This window comes from Blennius ocellaris (assembly GCF_963422515.1).
Source record: "Blennius ocellaris genome assembly, chromosome: 4".
Taxonomy (NCBI): domain Eukaryota; kingdom Metazoa; phylum Chordata; class Actinopteri; order Blenniiformes; family Blenniidae; genus Blennius; species Blennius ocellaris.
The window spans coordinates 6736473-6754760 of NC_137653.1; the positions used below are offsets into that span (position 1 = coordinate 6736473).

Genomic DNA, 18288 nt, shown 5'->3' on the forward strand with positions numbered 1-18288 from the left:
TGGGTTGCCATAGCAGCAGTCCAATAGGGACAGGTGTGCACGTGAGATGCTGGGGAGTTGATGCACTGTGCAGTGGGAGGAGAGGAGACTATAGGACCCAGATAAGAAGCAAAGCTTGTACTCAACTTGACTGTGACTTGATCATTATGCACCGTTGAGCAACGCTACGATTACAAAACATTCCACAGTAAGACTAAATGTATCCAACTATTTATGGTCTGTTTGGTTAACAGAAAAGACAAACTAGTGTGATTTTCTGCTGCTGGTTAGTGTTGCGTGGCAGTTTTACGCCTCTTCTATGACCTTGGCTTCGGAGGAAGCAGTAAATATAATGACTGACCTGTGAGTAATTAGTCGGCGATTGTTTTGCTGTTGAAATGCAAAACTGCAGCTAATTGCATCACAAAAGCAGCTAATCACTTATTACTCCCCAGGAGAACATTTAGTTGACTAATTTAGTAACATGCTTCATTACAATGCATTTCATTTGTTCACTGTCTAGTTGCGTGGCTTTTATCTTAATAGTGTCAGGTGTTTATATCAGCATATTGGCTCGACACGCTGCAATCGTGACATACTCACACTTTATTCGTAATACCTGTCCGTAGGTCCATCCATCATCTGTCCCACGTTTTCAAAAAAGGCAAGGTTCATCCTTGATAGGTCGTCAGACCATCACATTGCAGACACAGTGAGACACATACATGTAGTTTAGAGTCACCTAGTGACAGACTAACTCCACAGAGAAAGATCCCGAAGCCTTACATGAACCGGTGAGCTAACCTCTACACCACACTGCAGCCCTTATAAGTCATTATTATCCATTATAGCAGTATATGGTTGTTCAGCTTGCACTAAAGAGTCCATTATTTTCTTGTTAAGGTTTTTGCACAGCATTTCTTTTTTTTTTTTGTTACAAATTGTCTACTTTAATAAGCTCCCCAGTGCAGTATTACCTTTTGACTGTGATGAAAAGGTTGAATTTGTGTTTTTTTGTTTTCCACCAATAATTGAAGGACATTATAAAGCCTCTAAACAGATTATATATAGATAATTTGGAAGCGTTGTTTCCACAAGTAATGAAGACATTAATTATAAGGAAATTGTTGTGGTTTGTAACAAGTAATCAAACGCTACTTTAGTCGAGAGAGCGCGTCCTGGCCCGAGATGAGGAGGAAATGGAGGAGGTCTGAATAATTGCGTCTGCTATTTTTGGTCATCGGCGCTCATCTGATCGAGCAGTGTTTCATTCAAAGTGAGTGTCACAGTCACTTTCACTTGAAGAACTGGGCAGGAAATAAATGTAATCCCGTCTGGCTGGGAGCGGTAAGTGTCTGTCGTTGCCTCCTCTCTGCAAGAAAGAGCCAGCACCTTACAATAAAACCACAGCAGGGAATCCCCAAAAGCCCCATGCTCACAGATTAAAACAGCAGATCTGTGCATGATGTCTGTGTCTTGGCATGGCTGTGTAGCCACTGGCAACACTCAACTGCCAGCTTCACATGAATGTGAATGCGAGAACACTTGGAAGACCAACGCTTCTATGCACAGTCACCCTCTTTATAAGGACAATGAAAAAATGATGCGTCTATTAGAAGTGGATTTTTTGTTGTTCATTTAAAATGACTAGATGTCAATATTATAGCTTGTGTTTTCACGGTGTATTGTAACATTGGTAAAACAGTAAGGTTTGTCGGTTTATGAATCACATTTTTAAAGACTAAATTGAACTTGTTTGTTCAGGTATTAAAGATAATTTTTTACAAAACTGTCACACTGCTAATAAACCATAAACGGATACATGCAAGTGTGGCGTGTGAAGTCCTGGCGGACCAAACGACTTCGACACATGCCGGCTGTTGCCTGTATTAATGTACGTGCCAACTTGACCTGATGTATAAATAAATCCTGTGGGATTGAATAGAAGTGAGGAAAGACGTAAGACGGAGTATTAACGGGCTGTATTTTAAGACACTCAGCCAGAACAGCAGCCAGTGGGAATGTGGAAACCCGGGGATTTTCCAGAGTCAGCTGCTACGATCGCTGACAAGGAATGTATACTGTCGTCAATCTCGGGCTGTTTCACCGCAGTGTGAAGGCCACAAGCATTTATATCGTTAAAAGAAGCGACGGTTCATGGAGATCTAACGTTGTGTGATTTGCATGTGCGTGCATTTCTGCGTGGGTGTTAGGGGCTTGAATCACTTCAAACCCAAGATCCCAAGACCTTTAGAGAAATAGCGTTTGGCATGAGTTTTTTTTTTTAACTTCACTGTCTTCCAAGAATTCTCTCTGTTCCTCATTAGGAGCTTGAGAAAGTTTTCAGGATTTGTGGGGATGGATAGTCGTATCCGGTGTGTGCCGATTTAGAAATCCCCCTCCTCTGCTAAGACTGGAGGTGGAAATCTCATGATTCACCGAGTCTTGAGCCATGCTGGCCCCTTGAGAGAGCTTTCTCTTTCTTGCTTATTTGCTGATCGGATTTACAACATTATATTCAATAAAACTCTATCAAAAAATGACTTGGAGAGCCTGTAAATGTCATTTTTCTTTGCGTTTGGTTACCGCAGTGAGGCTGTAATGCCTCCTTGGTCTAATCTTTCCAGGGTTTAATGTGGTTAAATGCCACTGAGGCAAATGTCTCCTGGTTTTGCAACTTTGGTGAGAGACAGATACTCAATTCTTGCTTTCTCATCGCTCCGTGCCTCTCACTGGACCTTTCTTTGATTCAATGAGTGCATCGCCACTTCTTGGTTTCGCTGACATGAAATGCCATCTTCCTGCCTTCGATGTTTCTCAAGATCCAACACTGGGGTTGTTCTATCAGATGTGACAAAGCTTGAAATTGTGTAATTATTGAGATTCGGGGTTTTGGGCATGTTGGTGTGTCTCGCCCATCACTCCGGTCCAGACTGAAATGCCACCACTCACTTGATAAATCGTGTGACATTTTAACAAATTTTCATGGTACACAGATGATAAGACCTACTGGCTTTTGTACCATTTTGTGACATTTGTGATTGTCAATCCAAAACCTCAGTGGATATTTAATGGAATGCCTTATAATTCAGTTCACATTTGGCTGGTAGTTTTTTTTCTAAACGCCTGCAAAACTGGTGATGGGCTTCTTTTTTTATTTTACTGCAGACAAACTGAATAGTAAACATCAAAACCTGTGAACCATAAGCCTGTGAGCATAATCAGATGCCATCGTCAGCACTCTGAACGCACTCTCACAAAGCAGTTAGTACTGTTGTTGGGTGTTTGCCTTGTTTAAATGCTTTAATTTCATTCCGCATGAAACACCTGCAGCAGATGGTCATCTGGGATGGGCTCCAGCACCCAGAGAAAATAAAAGTACTATAACTGGATGAAACTACTGATCAGACTACAGGTATTACCAGGTGATACCATAGAGTGTAATGACTGGATTTTTAAAGTGCTGTTAAAATTCGTATTTAAAATTCTGGGCAGTTGGCAAAATTATTTGCACCAAGTGGTTGTTCTAATCTCGAATATGCAGTATTGAAACTGAAATTAACTTTTTGAATTCAGCTTAAGACGCTTTGTTTCAAGACACAATGCCTCTAATTATAGTGTTTTTGCCACATACAGTGACCGGTGTTAATATCGTGTGTCATCCCGTCGAACACATTCGGCCATTATTGGCTTGATTTCGATCCTTTCTTTGAGCGTTGCAAATATTAGCAGAAGGTCGTTCCTTTACTCTCACCATGTGAGAGAGAAAGCAGCAGATCCTGTAGCATTAAAGGGGACTAATGACATGCAAGCTCTGCTGGAGAGAAAAGTCTATATTTTCCACAGCAGGGCACAGGCTGTGGTTAGTGCTTCACAGGGAAGCTTTGGAACCAGATGGAGCCTATCCCACACAAAACATCATGAAAAGAAGCGGGTGCGGGAGGAGGGTAGGACATGGGGGGGGGGGGGGGGGGGGGGATTCAAGACAAACACTGATGCACTTGGCATTCTTCCACGCTTGGATTTATTGCGCGTTTATTAACGGCACCCGGCGCACCTCGACACTCACAGGGGTCAAACGTCACGTCCTTGGCTGTACTTAAGTGCGGAGGAAAGTTACTTCTTGATTGAGTTTCAGTAATAAGATTGAGTTAATCATTTTTTTTTTTTTTTATTGTTTCCTGGAGGAGTTGTTTAGGCTGGGACCAACTGACTCAACGTTAATTCTGCGAGGGTGTCGTGGACAGTTGGCTCTGCATGTTTCTTCCTCGGGCATGTCTAATATTAGACTACCCTCCGGCTACTTCTGCTGAACACACACACACACACACACACACACACACACACACACACACACACACACACACACACACACACACACACACACACACACACACACACACACACACACACACACACACACACACACACACACGTGCTCCCACAATATAAGATTGATGTGCTGTGTCTCGGGCTTCGGGGCAAGTTATGAGCTCAGGATGTCTTTTTTACCCACAACAGTGCTGACAGGTGGTGACAGGGCATTTTGAAACGATTTGTGAGTAATGGTCAGGCCAGAACTGCGACGACGGGCCTCTCCGTGCACCTCTTAATACGACGTACTGTCAAGAAGAGGTGCACAGGAAAGGCCATGAAACGAGCACTTTAATGTAATAAATATGTCAAAACAATAAACATTGTTTTGCCATTTATCAGCCCGAAACATAGGAGCGACCACATATGAACTACATATTACTTTTTTTTTTTTTTTTTAGAAAACTCTTGTTCAGCATGGGATGTCGGCTGTCTAATATAATCGTTTGAAACCAATGCTTTTTATTCCTGCTATTTTATCAGACAATAACAGTCTTATTAGTCATTAAACCTTTGAAGAATGTTTGGAAAAAAATAAGTTGTAACTGGGCTTGTTGAGTTACGTTTCAAATCTCTTTGAATTTTAATTCAATGTTACATGAGGAGGAGGCAATATGTTCATTACTGAAACAGACTAATTTCTATTTATAATGAATTTTTGCCTGAATAATTATTTTTTTGTTATTGAATGCAACTCCCACACTTTCCTTACAATTTCTCCAGTATTGAAATTAGATTTGATAATCTGTTTTTAAAGCAGTTAAAGAGCCTCCAGTCTTTTTTTACCAAAAAATAAGCAAATGCTTGATTCATATGTTTTTCTAGTTTGTCTCACGTGTACACAGACCTCTATGGTCCCGGTCATACTTACTCACTTGGATGTTTTACAAAGATATTACTTGTGATTCCAGTGACAGGTGACCCAGCAAGTGAATCTCACACACAAATAAAGCGCCATTTGGTTGAATTCACACCTCGGTTAAGTGTCACTGTCGTTGTCGTTGCAGCTTACACCCAGATCCAGCCTCATGCGCTGGTTCATCAGCACAAGCAGCCGCAGTTTGTGGTCCAACAGGGCCAGGGTTCCCAAAGGACGACGGGCCAGCTGCTGCAGACGGCCTCCATTCAGCCGTCACAGCACCCGGTCCCGGTGCTGCCCAAACCCGCTCCTCACCAGCCCTGCACCCCCAGCCAGCAGGCCACCATCTTTCACTCCACCATCAGCCCTCATGCCATCCACTCCTCCCTCAGCCACGCCAAAGCTCAGCCCGTGCAGCTCACTGCCATCAACCTACAGATTCAGCCAACAGTACGTACAGATACACGCAAACTTAAGTAATGATCCAAAACCAAAAACACAACACGGTTGCGTTTTTGTCGTTTCTTGTTTTTTTTGTTTTTTTTAATGCTTAGGTTGCACATGGTTTTGTTTCTCTGCTCATTCTTGCTATCTTCGTGTAATATGCTGTGTAAAAAGCTCAGAATTAGCCGGGGATCGAAATAGTAATAGCACACCTCTAAATAACAGCTGAAATATGCGTTTCTTTGTTCTATGAATCACTTGGAAGCTTAGAAGGAAAATGTGTTTTAATAACGGGGCAATAAATCATACCATCTCCCCACTGTCGTTTTGGGTGGATGTTCTTCATTCTAGGTGTTTCAGAGCTGTGTAATAATCTGTGAATAATATTTTATGCCCCACTTATGTCAAACAAAACATGTACTCATCCCTGACTTTATTTTTAATTTTCAAAGATGTAACCATCCAAACAAGGCCTAGTCTACCAGCGACACCCACACTCTGCCTTTCTCCTCCAAGATATACATGTGAAGAAAAAGAAAGAAAAAAAAAAAACACAGGGATCCTTTGACTGTTGAATTCTTGGTGTAATATTTTCCTACTGCTGTGATATTTTCCTGAGCCTGATGGTTTTTAGTCTTCGAGACGCTGACGTGAACGGCGTCCGCCATGCGCCGTCACGAGTGACTCAGAGATTCATTCCCACGCGTTCGTCCTGTGCTTTGTTTTCTCATCCACATCCCAGGCGTCTCGGTTGGCTCAGGACTGTAAAGACAAGCCAACCTCGCTGGTGGTCAGAGAAACATGTCAGACCTCTTCCACAACACAACAACAACAACAACAACAATCACAACCACAACCTGCCCGCTCCCCATCGCAACCCTCCAAGCCTGTAGAGCAGCCCAAGGTCGGCCCTGCCATACCAGCTGTTCAGCCACAAGGTGAGGACTCGGCAGTGCTTTATAAGTTAATAAACTACTCACTCACTTGTACTTATCCTTGATAAAGGTACATTGTACCCTTGCACACAAGAATACTGGTAAGCAGTAGTCACACCGCTGAAGTGCGACAACGTAATGAAAAAAGACTTTACACCCATGAATTAAAAAAAAAAAAAAAACTATCCGGATTTAATTTAATTTTCAGCACCATCTCCTTCAGGTAGTTTCCCCCGTGCTGCGATACGCTGCCCGGAGCGCTACGCCCACGCTTGGGATGCTCCCTGAAAGTACCTGTCGAGCACAATCTGTGATGTGTGCTGGATCTTTTCCGCAGTGTCAAAACGGTGTCCCTTCAGGACTGCATTGGTACGGGCCAAAAAAACTCATTGTTTTTCATTGCACAACAAGTAGACACGTCATGATGAAATACCCAGTCGTACAAAATGTGGGACACGCTCCAAATGAAGGATGCGATGTCCTTGATGGCGGGCCGACTGATCTAGTGAGAAGCAAAATGCTCTTGTCGCGTCCACGCAGCTGTATAAGCGTTTCTTAGATTTTGGCTCATGTGAGATAAGTTGTTTTGGGAACTTCTAATGAAAACATGTCAGTTGTTTTATTTGTTCATTTTAAAGCTGAAGGGCCTTTTATCGGACGGGTAATACAGAGGAGAAGGCACAGCACTATGAAGATTCATGTTTGATCGGGAGGTATTTCTGTGCTGATGACTTGACAGTCCTATAGTTGTAACTTATTCTCAAACATTCTGTCTATCTTGACTTGCAGTTCAGAAAGTTCAGTATGACTCTCGCTTTTTTCACCGTTTTCTCATGAATACAAATCTAACAGACGATCAATCTGGTGGAGTTTGTCATAATATGTTGTCGTAGTGAGCAGCTGATATCACATTTTGTCCGCACCCATTTAAACACATCAAATGGGAAACGGTTATAATGCAATCATGTCGCCGACTCCAGGCTGGTGGACATAATTGGATAAAAGGAGAAATGTAAGATTTAGTCCATTGCTCTTCTACAGCATAGGTTATATCACATTGCGTTAATAAACTGGTAAATCCATATGTGGGGCCAAAATATCAGAAACTCAATATGTGGCAATACATTGAAACACCAACTTCTTAATTTCGGTGTTTCCAATGTTGTAGTCAATCAAGTTAGATTTTTACACGTGTACTGGATTCAGTGTATATTCAACGATGCATTATCTGGATAACAAAATCAACCAGATGTGAAAAGGTTGGATGCAAGTAGCTCATAATGGTAAGAATGTAAGTGGGATTAGTTTGCAAAGCAGATGGCAACGTGGCCGTGTCTTCGTTGGAACAAGCAGTCAGTGTGTGGCCACAAAACTTTCCTGCTCTGCACTTCCCACCCAACTCTCTGCCCACTTTGCGGCACAAAGCTTATTAATGTCTCATTTTACAAGGGAAAAAAAAACCTGAACATTATTTCCACCCAGTTAAGAAAATGTGTGTTTTAAAAAAAAGAAAAATGGCTCCAGAGTATCGCTGCTGGTGAATAATTCTCTTTCAGAGTCTTCAAGCACGAAATCACCTCTTAACTTAATCACCTGGGTGGCAAAATGTGCACATTGTGCAGAAAATGTGGCAATAAGCTGACAACGTGACATCTCTGGATTTTATTTAGACTCAAAGCTAAGAGGGTTTGAGCTGTATTATTATTATTATAGATTCAAGTCAAGAAACTTTGAGGATCTCATTGATGCGATTCCTACATTTGACTAAGATGTCCCCTGGTCTCTTCCCACTGCAGATCTTCCCGTCATGTACAAGTAATAAAAGGTCACACGGTTGCCCCAGGTCCCGCTGGAGGGATTGTGTGTTGGTTTAGGAGAGGCTTGGGGGTCCCCTGGAGGAGTTACAGGAAGTTACATGGAAAGAGATCGCTCAGTTTCCTTGTTCTCCATGCTATCAGCATGAATCTATGGATGGAGTAGAAAAGATAAATAGGTGATGTGGTTTTATATAGAGCGTATCAAAGTATGGCATATGTGTCATGAACGTTTCTTTTAGACCCACTCAAATTAAGATTTATAAGAAAATATTAGCTACACAATCAATTTAACACTGAGCTGTATGTGTGACAAAATTCATTCTTCATCGAAACCTTCAGGAGTGAATGTTTACCCGCATTAAAGAAACCACATTCTCAGTGGAATGCATACCTGCACAATCCAAGGTTTACAGATGATTCCTTTCCCTGTTAATAAACTAAGGATGTTGAGTGATTTTACCACTGTCAGCGACATTCACCAATACATTCGTGAACTTGGATACCAGAGTGAGGGGCCGTTTCTGATTATTGCCATGTGGACATTTATTCATCACAGGCTCTTCCAAAAAAAAAAGAAGAAAGAAAGGCTTTCCATTTATCTGCTGGTTCAGTGTGTCGTCTGCCCTGCTAAAGATCAGATCTGCTCTGGGTGCTTTTGCTGGAGTTGCAGTGTGGCGCCTTGTCCCTCGGTTGTGGATCAGCCTGCCCGGGATCAGAGCTGCTCTCGTGGGCAGCTGTGGGAGGAAACCGGGAGGCGGGCCTTTGCGTAAAAAAAAAAAAAAAAAAAAAAAAAAGCGTTTCATTGACTGGCGTAAAGCGGCGCTGCAGCTTTCAAACTGCTTTCAGTCAGACTCAGAGGCTGTGTGAGAAGTGTGTATATGTGTGTGTGTGTGTACACGAGTGTATGTGTGTGTGTTGGATCGTTAACACAACAAACGAGCCTCGGCGCACATGTTTTGTTTCTGAGCGGAGCGGAAGTTGCGCGGTAAGAAAACTCCACTTTTAAAGAGGACAAAGCGTGTGGCGGTGGCGGCGTGTTTACTTTCGCTCCTATGCGGGTTGGACAATTAAAAAAAAAAAAGAGAGAAAGAAAAGCCGAGGCTTCATTGTGACATGAGAGACTGCGATCGTTGTCGGTCGACACTGTGATTGGAGGTCGCTTTTTGTTCACTGCACAGCCAAGGCTCCCGGGGATTAGCAGCTAGCAGGTGGACACAAGCGATCGCAGTTTGCAAGTACGAGACTTTTTTTATGTGATGATTATGAGCTCGATGTTTCACAATACAGCGCTCATAAGTGCGCATAAAGCCACGGAGCCTCCGTAGCCTCGGAGCGATAATCTGCGATCATATTTGATTAAACCACCGGCTGTTGTTTTTAATTGTGCTTTGCTTTACCATTCTAGCCTCCATAAGTGTGGTTGATGTTGGGTTTTTTTTAATGTCTAGTTTTGCCTACCTCACACTGCAGTTTATTGCTGGATGACTGGGGAACGCTGCAGATATTAACATCTTTGGAAGCTGAAACCAGATCATCTGTGGCTTTTGTGGTTTGCAGAGCAGCTGTTTTCTTGTACATGTATTGAACTGATCTAGATATATGCAAATCTTTCTAGATTTGCACGTTTCTAGCAATTTTGTTGTTTTTTTTGGTCAAAGGAAAGAGGAAAGCACTAACTATTTTATTTTGGAGGGAAAGAAACTCCAGACTTATCTTTTGTCTTTAATGTCACCCCAGTCTGATGAAACAGTCCATGGCCATGTTATTGACTGTATATGGTGTGTCATGTTTCTGCCAAGGAGGGAGCTCGAAGAGGCCGAGCGCGCCAGCGGCCACCCCACCTCTCGCCATGACCTCAGGAAACGAGACCGAGGCGCCGGCCGTGCCGGGCAGCACGCCACAGAACGGAGAAAACAAACCGCCTCAGGCCATCGTCAAGCCGCAGGTCCTCACGCACGTCATCGAAGGCTTCGTCATCCAGGAGGGAGCGGAGCCCTTCCCCGTGTGTGTAAGTGCCCGATCGCAGCTTTATTGGCACAAAAACTTGATAAACAACCCGGAGCCGCCACGCTCTCCAGTGTACACGCCTGCAGGGAGCTGTCAACGCCAACACAAAACCCTCTGCTACGACTTGTAGTGACAGCCCACAAATCCTGTTTGATTCAGTCATTAATTATAGGGAGGTGAGGCTCTGTAGCAGCGAACTGACACGGATGAATTAAAGGTATGCATGTATTGAGTGTATGTATATATATATATATATATATCAAGGCATTAAAGGCCTCCCTAAATCTGTGTCATCTCCTTGAGGATTGATGCATCATCGCCTTCTGTTTCTACAGTAGATCTGAATGCCTGCGATGGACATTATTTTCCCATCTGTTTTTTCTATGATCGTTAATGGTGAAAACATTGTTTTATCATTGAACATCACAATGAAACAAGCTTATTTTAGTCCTTTGACTTTGAGCTCTCTGCCTCCTACTGGACGTACAGTGTCAGTACTCACTGTATGTTGTGTGTGATCATCATACACTCGTCACAAAAAGTTAGGTAGTATTTGGCTTTTGAGTGACATTTTTGGGAAACGTAAAAAAAAATAAAAAAATAAATCATGTTGGATATTAAATTATTTAAGAAGGGCCTGACTAATGCTGCACAATGTAAAGACATTCAGGAGCTTGTTTTGCATGAACTAGTATAAAAGTGCATGTCTGTGTAAATATAATAAGATTTTGTATCATTGTTAGTCAATTTATTTCAATTCAAGGTTTTTTTATCTCCTCTAAACGTCCTGGAGAAAACCGCCAGGAATCAAAGAAATTTGTTAGGCGCAATAAGTAATGTTTGTGAGTTCCCGCTGTCAAGAGTTGTGGTCTTTGCTTTAATTCTCATGGTGCAGTAAATGGTCAGAACGTAGCTTTCTGTCTCTCTCGGTAATCTCGTTTTTCTTATCCCTCAAGCGTGCATGCATTAGTAGTGGTAGTGCATTTGAGCATATTTTCTATCTTGCATCAGGTGGAGCGTCTGCCGATTCTCATCGACAGCCCAAAGAAGCTGGATCATCAGCTCTCTTCAGATCCCGACAAAACTCCCGTCAGCAATGCAGCGAACAGCGACTCTGAGGCCGACGACATTCACCAACCAGGTGAGCCCACTGCAGAATAACAGGTCCAGAAAGTTTGTGTAATTTTCCAGAAGTTAGCGGATTAAATGCCGATTGATTTTTACACCATCCGGTTGAAATGGCTAACGGGTCATTTGGCGTAGTCCACGTTCACGACACACCGGGTTACTTCCTACAGTCGGAGCTTCGCGTGCGAATCTGTGACCTAACCTCTTGATGCGACTGTTGCATGTGTCTGCATTACTTTGTTTCAGTGAACAAATTGATTAGAAGAGGGGGGAAAAAAACAAAAACAACAAGCCACACACAAGCAAAGATAACTTGAAAAATATCTAAGCTCTTATAAAGGATTAATGTCATATATAATGCTAGGTGACTTCACTCCGGACCACTCCTGTTGAACCTCATGTGAACCTGTGCAGCTTGTGCAAGGTGATACGTTTTAATATCTGGATCCCTGATCAAAGTTTTGCTCCGTGTGTCTCCGGATGTTTCATTTAAAGATGCATTAAGTTCCTGGGCAAAGATATAAATTGTGATAAATAATAAAGCCGAGGCTCCAATGTTGCTGATCTGACGCTAAAGATGCAGATCATGACGGATTTTTATCTGTTTGTCTAAATAACACTGAAAATGACCTGCCATTCAGTGTTGTGACTTTTCCTTTGCAAATGTATTATCTCAGAATAAACGCTGGTATTGAGGAATATCTTTATGTCGTTTCCTCTCTTGGCAGAGAAAGAACCGATGCTGACGTGTGAATACTGTGGCGGGGTCAACGTGGCCTCTACGTTCAAGGGCTCTAAAAGGTTCTGCTCAGTGGCTTGTGCAAAGAGGTAAGTCACTGTAAGGTTTTTTTTTTTTTTTAAATTTTATACTTCTGTTCATGAAAATAATTCGCAGCTTCACCAGTCATGTCATTTTGAGAAAGCAAAGTTTAACTTAGACTCTTTATTTCCCCAACAGGTACAACGTGGGCTGTACGAAGCGCATCGGACTTTTCCGTCCAGAGAGGACCAAACCGGCCAGCCGCTGGCGTCGGAGATCTCAGGGTCGCCCCAGTATAGAGGCCAAAAAACGGGTATGGAGTCGCACGTACATCTTCACAGTGAAGCCCGATACTGCTTCCACTGCACATTTCATACCCTGCGCCGTTCACGCCTCGTGCTTTTTAATGAACTCGGGCATGATTCCATCCAGGCCGCCCGTCTCCCTCTGTCTTTAAAGGCTCATTAAGTACTCTATGATCTCGCTTCACCTTTATTGGTGACCAGCGGGGATGGGAAAGCATTGGAAATGATTTTCTGCCTGCTGCACAATTTATACAGACTTCAAATGCGTTGAGACACCAGCCCCCCCTCTTTTTTTTTTGTTTTTTGTTTGATACCCGTGTTCACAGGAAGATTAATTTGATCCTGAATTAAAAATGTAGATTTTTTTTTTTTTTTGGGGGGGTGAGGGGTGTGAGAATGATTAGTTTGGCCTAAACATGAGTTAATTAATGTTTCACGGTTGGGTCTTGAGCCTCCAGTGGGGGGTGCTTTTGCCTCATGGTTTGACCTGTAAATGGGTTTTCGTATTCAGAGGGTTCAGCACCTGACATAGTAATCTTAAAGGCTTTGCTATTGATCCAATGATCCCGTCGACTCCCTGCAGGTGCGTTAGTCATCTGAAGCTATTGCACGAGATAAATCTCGCTTATTGCCCTCTTCATCTTCACCGAGGCTATTCTAATGTCCCAGCACTTGTTTTTTTTTTCCTGATGAGCCATCAGTTTCTCAAACACCCGAGTCCCATGACGTCAAGCCTGACCTGTGTTGCTTTTGCAGAAGCTGTCCCCTTCGCCGCAGCAGACCCAGGGTGGGTTCGTTTCATCCCCGCACCCCTCGCAACCCAGCCAGGAGGAGTCCAGCCCGTGTTCGGACATGTCCAGCTACGAGGAGCCCCCGTCGCCACTGTCTGCCGCCAGCTCGGGACCCCCCGCCACGAACCCCGCCCCCGTCCATGTCCCCGTCCACCGGCAGCCCAGCAGGGTGTCGGACCAGGAAGGCTGCGCGGAGAGAGATCCACAGTCGCTCTGTCAGCGCTTTGTACCCAACGACCCCACCAAGTGGAACGTGGAGGAAGTTTACGAGTTCATCCAGTCACTGCCAGGTCGGACACGCGCGAAGCCTTCCGTCAACATGTGGCCAGTTCGCCATCTATGCCAGCTTTGTTCTAATGGACTCCTGCGCGTTGTTCTTCCTCTCACAGGTTGTCAGGAGATCGCAGATGAGTTTCGCTCTCAGGAAATCGACGGACAGGCCCTGCTCCTGTTGAAGGAGGACCACCTGATGAGCACCATGAACATTAAGCTGGGACCTGCACTCAAGATCTTTGCACGCATCAACATGCTCAAAGATTCATAGCAGGAAAGTGTGTGTGTGTGTGTGTGTGTGTGTGTGTGTGTGTGTGTGTGTGTGTGTGCGTATTTGTGTGTGTGTGGACAGACTGTAGCACTTACAGCACAGAGTACTGACTGCACTATGACTTGGCCGTCTCTGCACTTCTGGACTGCTTGCGTTCAGCCCTTCAATTGATCAGACTCCCCAACATCGTTATGTTTACTCACAGGATTATCGTCTTTCATTTTCTCTTGATGGATGAAGGTCTTTGATAACGCGAGGCAGCAGATTAGAGAAGGGGGGGGACTGTTCCCACCCCAGTTTACACCAGGTATGGCTGCACTGCAGTTCTTCCCCGTCACGACTTCAGCTCACACCGGCAGCAGTTGTTTACCAGTTGACGTTTCTTTGTTTTTGTAGGGACCGAGCCCAGAAGGGAAGCCCTCCAAACGAGAGCTTGCCTGGAGGCAAGACTCCTATTGTATTTGTAGAGTTTCTCCTTCTCTGTTTGTTTCTTCTCCTGACGCTGCATTGGACCCAAATTTGACCCCCTGAAAACGCTCCAAAGCTCACCAAATTTGACACGCCCATCAGGACTGGCGAAAACTTTCAGAAAATTTAAAAATTTAACTCCCAAACTGCCAAAATGTGCTCTCGGGTGCCACCATGAGTCACTTAAGGGAGATTAAACCAAAATTCAATCGTTCATCTCATCAAGACTTAAAAATCAATCAGTCAACGCTACAAACGCCCAATCCCACCACCTGCCTGCTCTCAATCAAATATATCGATAAACTAAACACCACGGCCGGTAGGAATGTTGTAGCGATCAAACCAAAACTCAATTGTCCGTCTCAAGACCTAGAAATCACACGCAGACAGCCCCGAACTAAATCCAACAGGAAGTCTGCATTTTGCCTTTGTGGCCATGCCATAAACTTTAATATTACCTTGCAGCTGAATTTTTACCATTTCATTTTATTAACTTTTGTGCCTCCAGCCTTTTGCCATAACTGATAACCTATCAGCGAATTAATGAAATGAAATACAATTTTTCCGTCCAAACAAGATTTATCGAGTTATTGACCAGATTCACTTTCGCTTCTGTGTGGGAGCTCACCGCCTGGAACTTCCTCAGTGCAGCTTGATGTGGCTCCTGTCAAAAATAGACTTGCTGTGTCATGACTGCGGGGAGCGCCGCTCTTTTCTTACGGAACAGGGCTGAGACGCACACAGCCGTGAACTCAAGAGTTGTCAAGAAAGGATGCCCACGCTGTGCCTGCTGTCAAATTAGGGAAAATCTATGTTTACATGTGCCTGAAAATACTGAACAGATCACGGTTTAAGAAAAGTGAAAACTCAGTAAAAGCTTCTATTCTAAAAACAAAATGATTAGCAAACGTCACAGCTTAATTTTTTCTTATACTTTATTGAGCAAAAGTCAGGTATAAGGTGTTGGAAGTAAAATATTTTCTGATTTGGAATAAATTAGCTACTTTTAAATGACAAAACAAAGACACGTGCATTCAGATATATTTAAATCGGATTCAGGCCTCATTTGTATGTGTAAATAAATCAGATGCGTACAACCCTAGCGTAACCAGGCTGATCGGATTTTCTTAACATTGCGTCTCTAACCTCACTAAATCTAAAAACACAAATGGTGAACACGCGTTAAAATAAATGAGAAGCAAGGAGGCCATCTGGCGCGGTGGTCGGCTGAGGAGGTCACATGACTTCTGAGTCGTTGTGAAGAGTTGAAGCGGTTGCATGTTGGGGGAAAAAACATCCGAATTGTATACGACATAGGAACGAGGCCTGGGTCCGGTGTGAGGAAGAAAAAAGAAAATCATTGCCGTGTGAACAAGGCCTAAGTGGTTGTTGTTTCCATCTGAAGTTGATGTCATGTGGTTTTATTAGTCTTGACTTGGATGGATGATGGGTTGTGGTTTGTGATCAGATCTCGTCTCTCTCTCGACCTCATTCAATATATAAATCTGAATATTATGTTAGAGGTCACCCGACTGTCTTCTCCTCCTCTTCAAGCTGCTTTATAAAGAGGTACAAATTACCCTTTTTATCTGGAGAGCAAAAGGCCCCGCTTCCCTCGTCTCGTCATAGATTATCAGCAACATCTGTTCAGATCCAATCACATCGGAGCCGAATTAAGATAACAAGAGGGCTTATTAATAGTAGGTATATATGCAAAGGCTCTTATCAAATGTCGTCATCCAGATGACACACCTCGATGCCAATTCTTATTCTGATACTGCGAAATGGAGTCCAGGGAGTCTGCTCAAGAAAATAAATAAATAGAATCTGCTTGAAAACTGCAGAAAATAGGGCTGAGAAACCAAGCGGCGCCAGAGTGCTCTACCTGTTCAGATGTGCCTGGGTCGGTGCAGAATCGAGGCGTTGAAACAAAACACGATTGAAGTCTGAATTTATTATCATCATTAGACATGTTTTTGTTCTGTTTTGTTGGCATGTGAATGAGAGTGTGTGTGTGTGTGTGTGTGTGTGTGGGGCTGGGAACAGAAGATTGCATTCATTAATTTGCTCATTTTTATTCAGCAGATGCTCCTTTGCCTTTTCTCACAATAAGGCTCGCACAGGCCTCGAATACAAAGCTTCAATGCAGAAAAACCGTTTAAGCAGCTACTTCTGTGACATTGATTTTCCTTTCACTCCAGTTTTCTGCTGCATAATTAAACTGCTTACAAATGATTTTTTTTTTTTTTTTTTTTTTTTCCCCTGACAATGATTTAGTCAAATATGACATTGAGTTCTTTCCTTGGTTTCATAAGAGGACGCCAAATTATCCAGGGAGCAATCGGGAGGCGTGCCTTCGGCACTTACTTTATTTAATTTTTTTTTGATCCAACGTTTACGTCGTACATCACTAAATGTGAGGAAATCCAGTCTGGTAACACAAAGATTTGTGTGTACATAGCAGCTCGAGTGAGAAACCGTCATTTTATTAAGTTATCATTTTTATTTTGAAACAAAAGTTTAAATGGTGTTCAATATTTTTGAAATATGCAAATGTATAAACTATTACTGGCCCTGGAGTTACTTTTAATGTCTTTTTTTTTTTTCTAATGGAAAGATGACCATATCTATTTGTGTTTGGTGCGTGTACTTTTTTTTTTTTTTTTTTTAGATAACACTTTGTCAAATGCTTGTATTTATCAGAACAGTTTGTTACACAATTTTTGTAGTTATAAAAACTTTGCAATACAGTTTTGGCTTGAGATGTTGTTTTTGTGTCTCGTACTGAAATGCAGCCGTACTGCAGCTGTGAACAACTCTGATTTTCAGTGCATTTGTTTACAGCGGTCTGTTCCTGGTGTGGATTTTATCCATCCATGCTAGACACGTCCTTTATCCAGCGTGGAGTCACGGGTAGAGGGGGATGGGAGGGGGGTGAAGCAAAGCCTAACCCAGATGACATCGTTCTGGACGGGTCACAAATCCATCACAGGACTGACGCAGCGAGACACACGATCTCCTAAAATCACATTCGCACCTCGAGGCGACTGAGGTCGAAGTTCAGACTGCAGGAATTGGAGGCCCGAAATCCAATTCTTTGGCCTGGATGTGAATCAGATCGGATTTTTGTTGATAATCTTCTTGGTTGGGCTGCTCCCCTCAGGGGTTAATCTCCCTCCCATCTCCCCCGATTACCCGTGTCCTCTACTGTCGCAGTAGGCCATGTCTTCCTTCGCTACAGCCAGAAATCTGTTCTGAAACGTCTTCCTCTTCACCTTTTTACCTCGCAGCGGCATCAACCTTTTGTCCAAAACATCCGTTATCTCTCCTGAGCATCTAAACAGCATAGATGACCTGGAAGTCTGGCTTTACTTGTTTTATTTGCATCTCTATTTTCTGTTTGATCATTCTCATTTACATTTAATCTCACTTTTTCAATCACTGGTTTGACAGTTGTTACAACTCTGGAGGTGGGAGCAGTATTTTTAAATATTCACAGTCATGGTTTGACATCCCGTTCTTCCTCGTCTTTTCTTTTTTCGAAATCATGCACAAAAGGCTCAGAAAAAAAAAAAACAATAAATCTCGTTGGTCACATAGGTCTCATCGAGACACTAGATGCCTGCAATGTGCATGTAGGCTTAATGTAGAGGCTACTACCGTAAGAGGTACATCCAAACAATTGACAGTATTTTCAAGTTCCGTGTTTTGGTCAAGAACAATTCATTCAAGCTGAGCCATCCAACTGTTCACTGAACATATCTTTAAAAGCGAGAACATTTTAGAATTAGTGTTGCGCATTATGTATAAAAACTGGTTTGAAAATGTCAACACGAATTGGGACATATTGTGTTAACTTTAAGAAAAATAATACATT

The 18288-nt window shown here is 43.0% G+C and overlaps 1 protein-coding gene across 1 annotated transcript in view; it reads left to right on the forward strand.

The window, feature by feature from the left end:
- The window catches only part of phc2b (polyhomeotic homolog 2b), a gene marked incomplete at its 5' end in the record, with an annotated part of 28532 nt that extends 11371 nt beyond the window's left edge, over nucleotides 1-17161 (forward strand). Inside the window, 8 exon segments of the mRNA XM_080495474.1 lie at nucleotides 5361-5662; nucleotides 6399-6594; nucleotides 10208-10416; nucleotides 11427-11556; nucleotides 12272-12371; nucleotides 12502-12616; nucleotides 13365-13689; nucleotides 13789-17161. Of these exon segments, the coding sequence (XP_080351600.1) occupies nucleotides 5361-5662; nucleotides 6399-6594; nucleotides 10208-10416; nucleotides 11427-11556; nucleotides 12272-12371; nucleotides 12502-12616; nucleotides 13365-13689; nucleotides 13789-13943 (1532 nt within the window). The 3' untranslated portion in view covers nucleotides 13944-17161.
- Nucleotides 17162-18288: the final 1127 nt, after the last annotated feature.